General features: G+C 32.5%; 1 protein-coding gene across 1 annotated transcript; it reads right to left on the bottom strand.

Moving 5' to 3' along the window:
* Positions 1–1,478: 1,478 nt before the first annotated feature.
* Positions 1,479–13,013, bottom strand: LOC108471768 (disease resistance protein RPS4B-like). The gene is made up of 2 exons (XM_017773337.1): positions 12,927–13,013; positions 1,479–2,150 (listed from the first exon to the last, which is right to left on the bottom strand). The coding sequence occupies exons 1-2, from the start codon at positions 13,011–13,013 to the stop codon at positions 1,479–1,481; spliced, it is 759 nt and encodes a 252-aa protein (XP_017628826.1).
* Between the last annotated feature and the right edge of the window lie 82 nt (positions 13,014–13,095).

Below are 13,095 nucleotides of genomic sequence, written 5' to 3'. Positions count from 1 at the left end.
GATGCTTCATCTTATCATACGAGGTTAAAGAATCATAAACCTCATCAACTGTGAGAGACTTGCGGCTATATAAAATCGTGTCTCTAAAGGTTAAATAAGACGGGGGCAACGAACAAAGTAGAATCAACCCTAGATCTTCCTTATCATACTGAACATCCATGGCCTCCAAGTTTGAGAGAATTTCTTTAAACACTGTTAAGTGTTCGTGTACAGACGCACTTTCCTCCAAACGATGAGCATAAAGACGCTGCTTCATATGCAACTTGCTTGTTAGAGTTTTCGACATACATATTTGTTCTAGCCTCTTCCATAATGCAGCGGTAGTTTTCTCTTTCATCACGTCCTGCAAAATTTCGTTGGACAAATGCAGATGTAATTGTGTTAATGCCTTTCGATCCTTACGCTTCTTCTCTTCATCTGTTAATGTCGAAGGCATCTTATCTATCCTAGCGGGGCATCCTCCAGATCTATCGTGCAAGAACCGCTTGCATCTTAATTTGCACAACGCAAATCGGTGTTGCGATCCAACAATGAATTTCATACTTTAAAGACGCCATTACCGTGATCGAGATGAATAACCCGGAAGCTCTGATACCAATTTGTGAAAAATAAAATAAAATAAATAAAATAAAATAAAGAACACACAAATTTTACGTGGAAACCCTTTTGGGAAAAAAACCACGGGTAGAGGAGAAGAAAATTCACTATGTCGAAAAATTTGAATCAAATACAAGAGGAATAGACTATGTCTATTTATAGGCTTGCAAAGCCATATTCTAGTAGGATTGAAACACCTTATCCTAATCAATATAAAATAGATGGAGTTTAATAAGGTTTAAAAACCTTATTCTAAAATAAAATAAAAGAAGTCTAGTTCTATATGGATTTTACTTTTATTTTATTTTCCATCGTATTTTATTTAAATAAGAATTTGGGTCACTTAATTCTAACATCTAAGTTGATTCTGAAAGTCGATGTTGGAGGCAGAAAACAAACCATAGCCACAACATTCAGTTTTTACCTCTAAGGTATCCACCCAATTAAAATGATCGAAAATCTTCTTTGAAAATTTCCGGAGAATTTTTCTAAATAAAAATCCCTTGTTGCTAGACAAGTGAATCAAAACTTTCCTGTAGTCAAAATTCTTATTTAATAGTCCAAGCACTCTTAAATATATATTTTGACTGAATTTATTAAGAAACTTTTAAATTTTTACAACAAAAATACCCCAATTAACATTATTAATTTAAAACCCATTTCATATTTATTTTAATTGAATCCTCTATGTATACATACATTATATTTAAAATTTAGCTTCGTTGACTTAAATTAATTAAGAGAACAGTTCTATAATTAATATAGCTCGAGCATTAAGAGAACAAGACAAATATGTTGACAAGTTGCAATGTACAGCCACAATATCTCAGTTCAACCACAAATATAAGGCAATCATTCAGTAGTAGAAATTAGAAGCTTACTTATGGGTAAATCTCGATCTTGAAAAAGCTGAACCATACTTCTTCTAAAGATGTGCAAACATGTGCATCCAAGTATCGTAGATATGGTGGAAGCTTTGAGAGTGAATTAAGGATCTTGCAATGATTCATTTTCAAATATCCAAGGCTTTTAAACCTTAAGCTTGATGAGGGCACGTCAATTGTTGGAACCTTTCTCGAACCAAAGTGGGCCCTGTAATAGTACCGTGGCAACAATGTTGGCCTTTGAGCCTCTTCCAATACAGAAGCCGAGTAACAACGTGAGATGTTGGGAATTTCAAGTAACATTTCTCGGAATTCTGGGAATTTCGAAATTAGGCAATGGCTAAGATCCAGATAACGAAGGCATTCCCACTTTGAAATGTTGCACGATTCGTTTTTTACCCATGAGTTTCTCAACAACAACATTTCAAGTCCAACTAGATGCTCAATTGAATCAGGCACTTCTTCTATTTCGGTTTCTGCTAATTTTAAGAAAGAAACATCATTTGGAACCTTGGGAAACTTTTTGAGATTATGACATCCATGAAGCTGAAGTGTTTTAAGAGATGCCAAATGATTGAAGCAAGGAAATTCAACTAAACTTTTGCACCCATGAAAGCAAAGGATTTCAAGGTTGATGGCTCCAAACAAATTAGGGATCTTCCTTGAATTCTTGCAAAAAGTAACAACAATTATCTTAAATTAATAAGATCCTGTGGAATGAAAATACAAAATAGCTTTATTACTTAGCATTGTTTACTTACTTTGGGCTGTATAAAAAAATATAATAATTATAATGAGGGTTATAAATATAATATAAGGGTTAGTATTTGCTACATTGACAATGTCTCTTTCTTTTACTACTTTATTTTTAAAATATTTTATTATACATCTATAGGACACTTTTTAACTCTTTGACCCTACTTGTGAACCACAACGAGTCAAAGGTAATTTACCTCTCTAGGAAGGCTAAATTTTCAAGAGCATAGGGTTCCTCTGTAGGTCCAAGACAAGGCAAATCTGTTGACAAATTGCAGTACTGTCTCAATATTTCAGTTCAAGAACAAGTGTGAAGCAAGCATTCAGTAGAAAAAATTAAAGCTTACATGTTCCTCTGATCTTTTGTATGGCTAAAGCTCAAAGTATAATGGCCTTTCCAAAGATCTGCCATTAATCCTCTCTTGGGTCTTTGTTTTCTCATATGATTTGCTTAAACCAATCACTTCCATCTTCATAAGCTTTCACAGTATCAAATTTTAAATGTTAAAACAAAGAAAATAAGCTTACCTAAAAAATAAAACAAATAAAATAAAATAAAAAGAATTGGAATTTTTTTTAATATTAAGTGATAAGTAGTTCCTTATCTACTTATCATTTTTCACACTTTTTATTGAAAAATTCTATCATTTGCTTTTCTATTATGAATTATCAAACTTGTTTAAAAATTAAATCATTAAAAATATTAATTTTCAGTCCCATTTATTTATTTTAATGAATTACCAAGCAACATTTTAGAACACCAAATTTACAGATGATAATGAGTCATATGATTACCAGACAATACATCTTATTCACATACATTTATACATTCATAATTAAAATCCATTCACAATGTCCCTAATAATGCTCTATGAGACCTTTAAACATGTTTAAAAATGGTTCGGGACTAAACCGATAACATTTGCAACTTTGAGAAATATAAAAAAAATTTCTAACATTTAAGGGTCACAAGCCCGTGTGTCTCACATGATTACCAAACATGCTCGTGTCATAGACCGTGTGAAAATAGGGTATACATACTGACTTGTACCATACGGCCAGAGACACGCCCGTGTGCCTTGGCCGTGGTCGAAATTGACTTGGGTCACACAGCTAACCACACGCCCGTGTGTCTAGCCTGTGTACCCTTCGAAATGGCCACACATGCCCGTGTGTTCAGGCTGTGCTTGAGACTGACTTAAAGCTTTAGGACTACCCCAAGGGACACACAGCTGTGTAACATGACCGTGTGTCACACACGGCTAAGACACACGCCCGTGTCTCTGCCTTTGTGGACAAAAAAAGGTCATTTGCAAAGCCAATTTGCCACCCTGATCTCAGTTACATATAGCAACCAAAAATGGCATTATTTCAACACATAAATAGGCAGTCAAAACATGCCAATTAAATCACATTTCATGTTATCTATCATCAACCAATTCAACTACTAAATTCCCTATTCAAAACATACCAATTCAACATGCCACAATTATCAAACTAACATAACTACTAGATGAGTTTCTTAACTTTCTATCAACCAAATCATACTTCTCAAATATACCAATTCATCATCCACAAATCATACAAAATACACCATTCCTCAAACATTAATATATCACATATATTACTTATCAAAACACATAATTTGAGCCAACTTAAAAGTCCATACATACCAATATTTACAAGCCAAATCTCATGGCTATAATTACAACCCAAAACATACCAAAATGACACTAGCTTATACATGACATATACCATCTATATAAAGCTTCCAAAAATACCAACGAGATAATCGATAGTGCGATGACGTTTCCCGACATCCCAGAGTCTGAGCTAGTTTTGATAATCTATAAAACAAAGACAAATAACACACACAGTAAGCTTCATAGCTTAGTAAGTTCGTACCAAAATACTCAACAATTCATATAATACGAAACATCAATTAATAAACACTTAGTAGTTCTTATATCATCATTCAATTCTATCCCACCACCATTTAACATATTTATACAAATTTATCAAGCCTCATACATATAGTAACAACTATCACATAGCTATCGTACGTACTTGAACTTTCCCATATTTATTTATTTCATTCTCACTTCTTTGTTCAATACATTAATTTGTTCGGAAGTCTTTCAATACTCTAAGAATTCGCACACTTAGTGCATCAGTGATTAGTCGAAGCTATAGCAATCTCGCACACTTAGTGCCATCACAATAAACAGAAGTTATCTTGGTACCGCACATTTAGTGCCTCATATAGCCGAAGCTATTCCAATTCGCACACTAAGTGCTATTTATAGCCGAAGCTATTTTGAAACACACACGAAGTGCCAAACATAGTCGTTTTATCATTGTACGCAATCGTAGTCACATATATACAATTTATGCATTATTAAAGCATTAAAAACATAATTGTGATATCATTTAACACGTACAAACTTACCTCGTACTTGGAATTGACGAATTGGATCAATTACTCGATAACCTTCGATTTTCCCCGATCTAAATCTGAGTTCTTTCTTTCCTCATCTATATGTATTCAAAATCAACTTATTTAATCACCTATGATAAACCATAAAAGTAACACTTTCTAATCCCATACTTAGTATACTTTTGGATGATTTATTATATAATTGAGTGAATTAGATGCTCTTAATCCTTTAATTTCATGTTTTATACTCAAAAGAGCATAGGGGAACAAAAGAAGTAGAAAATGGGCCAAAAACGGACAAAACAAGCTGATTGAAAGGTCCACACGGCCAAGACGAAATCCACACGGGTGGAGCACACGCCCGTATGAGCCACACAGGCTACACACAAGCCCATGTGGCAGCCCTGTCAATATCACTCCAGGTTTCCCAAATACGTGAAAAAAAATCAATTTTTAGGGTTTCTGAGCAGTCTAAAGTCTATAAATACATACTAGAGGAAGACCTAAAGGGGACACGTAGAGTAGAACACAGGAATTACTCGAAGAATGCCAACTGATTCAACTCGGAAGTAGGATCTCCTTCAAGACTGAAGATCTCCCTCCAATTTCTCTCTTGAAGTTTTGGGTTTCTTTATGTTTTGCTGTTTTCCTATTTTTGAGATGTTTTCCTACTACATTATGAACTAAACTCCCTAAATACCTAGGGAGGATGAAACCTAAGACGGATCTTATTGTTTAATATTATGAATTTAATGATAAATACTTATTCTTGTTCTTAATTATGTCTTTTTAATTGTTGTTTTAATATTTTTCAGGATATTAATTCAGGTTGATGTGCTTATTCAGTGGAGCAAAATTCTCTGTTTAAGAGTAGATCTCACATAATTAAGTGGAGTTGCATGCAACCCTAGAAATAGGACGACATAAATCTACCGGATTAGAGTCAAATTTAATAAGAGAATCCATAGATCGAGTTAATGCGACAATAGGGGTTTTAATTAGAAAGAAATTTCAATTAATCAACCTAGAGTCAGTTGTTCTTAGTCTCGAAAGAGATATTAACATAATTTAGGGATTTCTACGGATCAAGACAAGTGAATAAATCTTTTGGTTTAGAATCGGAATAATAAGTGAAGTCTAGGTGTATTCTTCCTTGGATATTGTCTTTATTATTGGTTTATCCGATTATATTCTGCACTCTCTGTCATGTTTAGTAGTTAATTAGTTAGTTAATTTTAGATTAAAAAAATCCCTTACATTTTAGGTTAAATAATAGAAAGAAAGTTAATACTAGTACTTTTAGTCCTTATGGATACGATATTCTGGACTCACCATAACTATACTACCATTTGATAGGTGCGCTTGCCTTAGTCGTGATCGTAGTCTAGTTTAGTGTTTCATAAAACGATCATCAACCTATTTATTCAATTCCATCCAAAAATATACATTTGGGCATTTTTGTACTTTAGCCCCTAAACTTTCACATTTCAACCCTTCAATTTGCAGATTTCACAATTTAATCCACAATAAGCATTTTTATCAAAAATTACTTAATTAAACATGTATATCAAACACCAAGCTTGCATAATTCATCATCAAACATCATAAAACTCATGGATTCATCAATGGCATTTCACAAAATCAACAACAATTTCAGAAATTAAGGTACGGGCTAGCTAGTACTCAAAGCAACGATCACAAAAACATAAAAATCATAAAAAACTGAGTCAAAACCGTACCTTAATCAAGTTTCTAAATTTTCGAACCCTAAAACAAAATTTTTCTCTTCTTTTCCTTTTGCTATTTGGTTAGGAATGATAAAAGATGATAGAAAATTTGATTTTGTTTTATTAATATTAACTTAAAAACCAATTTACCATTTTATCCCTTAATTAAAACATTTTAAATCACATAATTCAAGGCCATTTATGTCCATCTCCACTAACCATGATCTAATTACAACATAAGGACCTTTCATTTAATAAGCCATGGCAATTAGACACCTTTATCAAATAGAATGCAACTTTTGCATTTTACGCGATTTAGACTTTTTTCTCAAATTGAGCTATTAAATGATAAAATTAGCTCACGAATTTTTCAAACATACATACTCACATACTGTAAACACATAAAATAATATTAAAATAATTTTACGACCTCATATTTGTGGTTCTAAAATCACTGTTCCGACTAAGGTCTAATCCGGGTTGTTACATATACAAACTAAAGAAGGCATTGTATAGCCTAAAGCAAGCCCCAAGGGCATGGTTTGGGAGAGTTGATCTAGAAGATTTGAGATTCGAGAGTAGTATCAATGAGCCTACACTGTATTGAATAAGGCTGGAAATAGAACACTTCTTATTGTATCTTTCTATGTTGATGATCTGCTTGTGATTGGAAGCAATAGTGAGCTGGTTGATGACTTTAAAAGGCATATACAAGCAGTGTTTAAAATGTCAGATTTGAGAGAGATGACGCATTTTCTTGGTCTGGAAGTGATTTAGGCTTATGAAGCAATTTTTATCAGCCAAAAGGCTTTTTCCATGAAAATTTTGAGAAGATATGGCATGGAAAATTGCAACTCTGCCAATACTTAGATTGCTCAAGGAGAAAAGATTACCAATAATAAAGATGTTGAAAGAGCGGATGAGACAAGCTATAGAAGCTTGGTTGGATGCCTACTCTACTTGACTGTATCCAGACCAAATATAATGTTTGTTGTAAGTTTATTGTTGAGGTACATGCATTGTAGAAATATAATTCATTATAAAGCTGTCAAAAGAGTTTTAAGGTATGTAAAAGGAACATTGAGCTATGGAATGAAGTTTATGAAGTCTGAAAAGCTTAAGTTATATAGCTACTCAGAAAGTGATTGGGCAAGATCTATTGAGGACATGAAGAGTACCTTTGGTTATTTCTTCACTTTAGGGTCAAGTGTTTTTTGTTGAAGCTCAAGGAAACAACAATCAATAGCACAATCTACAGCTGAAGCAAAGTATGTTGTAGCCGCTGCAGTTATCAAGTAGGCCATTTGGCTAAGAAAGCTGTTGAATGACTTGAACATAAACCAAGAAGAAACAACAGAGATCAAGTGTGACAATTAGATTGTTGTTGCAATTGCAAAGAATCTAGTATTTCATGGAAAAACTAAACACTTCAAAATTAAGTATCACTTTATGAGAGAAGTGAAATAAGCAAATGAGGTAACATTGGTTCATTGCAGTTCACAAAATTAGTTAGTAGATATACTGACAAAGCCTCTTGGGAAGATGAAGTTCGAGAAGTTGAGATATAATATTGGAGTTCACAACATGGAGGCAAAGAGGAGTGTTACGAGATGGCCAACCATGCATTGGTGAACACACTTGGCTAATTGATTAAGCTTGACATATTATCTAAGCTTGGTGTATTGTTTAAGCCCGACGAACTGTTTAAGCCTAGTGTATTGTCTAAGCCAGTGATAAAGGATGAGAAGGATGAACGCGAAAGCGGATCATAAAGTTTGTCAAAGTCGCGGATTTGACTTAGGGCTCTGGACGTTCGGAAAGAAACTTGGATTTTGACACAACCTGAAACGAAATTGATCCAAGTCAGATAAAAAAATTAAAATAAATAACTAAAATAAAATAATAAATCAAAGATTAAGAAAGCAAATAAAGAAGATAAATGGAAAGATATAACGTGGTGTGTAGAAGTCCTAATAATCCTTGGAAACACGAAGAATCCACAGCCCCTTTCAAGCGACTCTAATTTGGCTCTAATTTCCCCTCCAAGATAGAAATCTTGGCAAGAAAAAGTTTGAAGATGATCCACACAATCTAAAAAGATTTTTAAAACTCTTCTAAAAGAAATTCAAGAGAAATTCTTGAAAAGAAATACCCAAAGAAAATTTATAACTCAAAAGAGAAATAGAAAAATGATGAATTGTCTCAATTATGTACAATGCAAAGACCTATATATAGGCTAGCTAAATAAATCTAAATAAAACTCTTAAATATACTAGAACTCTAATTTAAACTAAACAAGAAGTAGTTTTAAACTAAACTTTCTTGTTAACATAAAACTCCTAAATAATTCAAAATACTTAATAATTATAAAAATTCGGAATAAAATAATAATAAAATAATAAGAGATGATAAATACAATATTGGGCTCATGTATAATAAAAATTAAGCCTAAAACTCAAACCTAATATGATTTAAACTCGAATTAAAAGCTCGAAATTCATAATTCTCGTCATAATCCCGTTCAAAAATTCTGCTCATGCAGTCTTCACTAAAACAGTCATAACTTGAGCTTCCGAACTCAAAATCGAGTGATTCAAAATGTGTTTCAAAGCTAAAAGATAAATCTTCAAATGCCATGAGACATCTTAACCCAGAAATGTCAGGATCCTATCCAAAAAGTCATCGCAAGTCTGTTGATTTCCCAAGCCTGAAAATTGGCAATTTTGATGATTGTAATCTAATACATTTCACCCCATTCGTGCATATATCATTCTCCCTTTCCTCAATCAGATTCGTCCTCAAATCTTTTCTTTGATCGAGTCCTGATTTGACTTGCTTAGCCTTTGACATTGTTGTTAGGCCTTGATGTAGTGTGAACCCATCACATTCATGGGTCTGAAATTGTGCCTTGAGACTTGCATCTACTGGATTGTACTATCTAAGCCCGGGGTACTGTTTAAGCCTAACGGATTGACTAAGTGCGAGCTGATCAGTGATAAGGAGAAATATAGGATGAAGTGCTAACAGGTTTCTTAAAAGCATAAAATTGATGTTTTTGGTTTAATCTTTTGTTCAGTTTTTATGTTAAGATACTTAGTTAGGAACAAACTAAGTTGGTAATGATTTGATGTGTTTAGGTGCTGATTTCATAATCAGTTTGTGTACAAGTTAAGTTTTCCAAGATGTTGGCTGGATTAGTTTAATTGTTTGGAAAACAAAAGATATATATTGTAACCTTTTAAAATAAAATAAAATGCAGCTTTGTTGAAAAATCAGTTCAACTTGTTGTTTCATTGTCCTGTTTTGCTTCCTTTTTTAGTCTCAAAACACCAACAAAATGCTACAATGCAATATCATTCTGTTCGATTGGAGAGTGATTCCAACAATTAATGTGTCCTCATCAGTCTTAAGGTTTAAAAAAAATTTAAATATTTGAAAATGAATAATGTTACCAAATTATAGTTTGACAAAAAAGATGGTTTACAGTTATATGTAACTTCTCCTTTTGACTCTTTCTAGCTTATGGTGAAATATTTTAATCTATTCACCCAAAAGTACTCTCAAAGCTTCCACCATATCAACAAGTCATGTGGTATATATAATTAGGCGCATACATAAAAACAGTCATATACTTTAAAAAAAAATTAAATTCGTCTTCGAAAATACACCTAATTAAACCCTCGTACAATTTAACTCTTTGATTCATGTTTTTCATAGTTGACCGTTACTAAGCTGATATGACTATTAACTGCCACCACGTCACCCATCATTGATATTGACATGCATGTTCAATTTATATAAATTTTAATAAAATTTAATTAATATTATATAAATTTGAAAAACTGTAGATAGCAGTACTCTTTTGCTTGAATCAGTCAAGTTGGACGTTAATTTCAGTTTGAAAATTAAACCAAAAACCCCCCATTAAGATTCATGGTTTTCTGCATTAAAAATCATTTTAATGATGTGCCAGCAACAACTATCACTAACAACCATTTAGCTAATAAATAATTTTAATTTCTTCGTTGGTTAGGATTCCACTCTAATTCATAAAATATGCGGATAACCCTAACTTAAATATATTTTTTAACTAAACCCAAACCTTATCTTGCGAGTATCTTTTTCTTTTGAACCTTTGGGTTATCTAAAGGACATATATTTGAGTGGCACAAGGGTGAAATGTGTATTGGTGAAGTTGGAATCCCTCCGTTATCTAAATCTTAGTCGTTGTTGAATCACGAAATTCCCAGAAATCTCAAGAAATTTAAGGGAGGTTTGGATGGAAAATAGAATGCGGTGTGTTGTGTTTACTGTATTTTTTGTCTCACGCTACAGTATCGCTACAATATCTAATCTCATCATCATCGTTATTTTTACACTAATTACAGGTAAACATTCTAATCATTCAAGCCCCCCTTAATAACATTAGACTTCTTAAAACTCAAATAGAGAAGTGACATTGTCTTTACACTCTTTCAATACTTAAATATGAGCGGCTCAAGTATTCAAAAGCTTTCGTTAAGATTTTAACTAAAATATTTAACAGCTCATCCAATTATTAAAAATAAATTTGTATTACGTTTAGTTATTAAAAAAAACACAAAACAAAGAGAGGAAACGAAATTATGCATTGACTGTGATGAATTATTTTTATTTTCAAAAGGAATCCAATGTAAAAAAAGAAGAAGAAAAAACAGACTATTATTGATTATTGATTATTGGTCCTCATCATTCAATAACCAAACAGCATAGTCGTTTCTTTTTCCATACATCATATAAGTATCCCCAAAAGAGATTTTGTCATGTAAAGGAAGCAACCTCCCATATGTTTCTATCACTCGGAAAGATACAATACCCAAATGAAATGCAAGGATCTTTGATCCAAAATTCCAATAGTACACACCATTTATGCATGCATTGCTATCATTACTGCTAATAAACTTCTCCTTATATCTCCAAATCAAATTATCCAACCCAAATCCAAGAGTAGAAAAACAAATATATGTCTTCGGTGGAATATTTTGGAGACATTTAGGAAGCATCCTAAATTCTCTTGTGGATGAATTACACATAGAGTTATACGGTAATTAGTAGTATCACATAAACAAAGTAATCCACGAAAAAAGGAGACGCAACATCAAAATTATCAGATAGTTGTTGAAGTATATCTTGATAAGAAATGAGTGCTTGATCAACAAACAAGCGCATAACAGGGCTTGCAATGGGACGTGTACTATAATAAACAAGAAGACCCGTATTTTTTTATTTTTTTTGTGTGTGCTATTGTTATGATATTGAGAAATAAAGAAAGGATTTTCAATGAGATGGCACCAAGTTGTTTGACGAATAAATTGAGAGAAAATTGAGTGTTTGGGAGTTGAGAAAATAAAAAAGGTTAGGTTGTTTGGAGAGAAAAATGTGTGAATTGTGTTTCGCAAAAATTTCAAATGAAGAGTGTGGTGGAGGGAAGAAACGTAAAAGGGGGGTTTAAACTACATGAAAAAAAAAATCTGATTTTTAAATCTTTGATTTAATTGCTTTTGGGCAACTTTTAAATTTGAACTTTTTACAAAGTAGTCCCCTTTCAATTAAAAACCCTTTTTCTTAATTCTTTTCAATTCCGATTTTTTTAAAAACCGTTTTAGGGTAACTGATTTCCGGTCACTTAATTCTAAATTCTGGAATCTAATTTGAGGCCATTATTATTATTATTATTATTATTATTATTATTATTATTATTATTATTATTATTATTATATATTTCTTTGAAATTAATTTCGAAATCCGAATCAATAACTAATTCACTAACCCAAATTTATTAGATCAAATTTTAGGACGTGAGAAGTTGTTGTTGGCAATTTAGCCTTGGTCATTGTCCTACGTTTAGTTATTTAAAAAAATAATGAAAGAAAATGAAATTATGCTTTGATTGTGAGGAGTTAATTTTATGTTTACACACACCCAGAGAAAAAGGGAAATCGATGTAAAAAACAATTAAGAATAAACAAGTCAGAAGACTGTGATTCAATCTCTTCCCCCATTAAAATGAAGATAGATAATGGATATTTTAAATGTGTCTTCTTCAAAGGTACCAAAACAAAGAAGCCAAGCTCTGTTGGTATATTTTTGTTGGGATTTTGACAGCAGCAAAAGAAAAGAACAAGACATTGAACAAAGCAGGAAGAAACAAAGAATAATTTACTTGTTTACAAGCGTGCAGTAATGAGGCATTCAACAATTTGCTTGCTCACAAATGTGCAGCAAGAAAACAATCTGCTTTATACAATTGATATGCTTACTCATTCAATATGAAAACAACGCATTTATAATCAAAATACATCACCAAAAATTTAACTAATCCCACTAATTAGCATTGGGACTATTCATTGCTTGTACACATGAATAAGCTGACTTATCAGCTCAATCATCACCTAAACCCATCAAAACATCAACAACTAAGTTTATTTTCAACCAAACTAAATTATATTGCAACTAAAATAGAAAATATGTTGCTGCAACATGCACAATTGCTGCAGCATGCATTGCACTCAACAAAATCATAATAGCTGCATGCACTTTAACAAAAAACATAACAGCAGCATGGTTGGCCATTTTCACCTTAACTACTCTTTCATGGCTTATTCTTTCATGGCTTATTCTTCTTCCTCTTCTCGTCAAATGAACCATCAAGTTT

The sequence above is a fragment of the Gossypium arboreum genome, chromosome 10, assembly GCF_025698485.1.
Source record: "Gossypium arboreum isolate Shixiya-1 chromosome 10, ASM2569848v2, whole genome shotgun sequence".
NCBI classification, from domain to species: domain Eukaryota; kingdom Viridiplantae; phylum Streptophyta; class Magnoliopsida; order Malvales; family Malvaceae; genus Gossypium; species Gossypium arboreum.
This window is presented reverse-complemented; position numbering and strand designations above follow the sequence as displayed.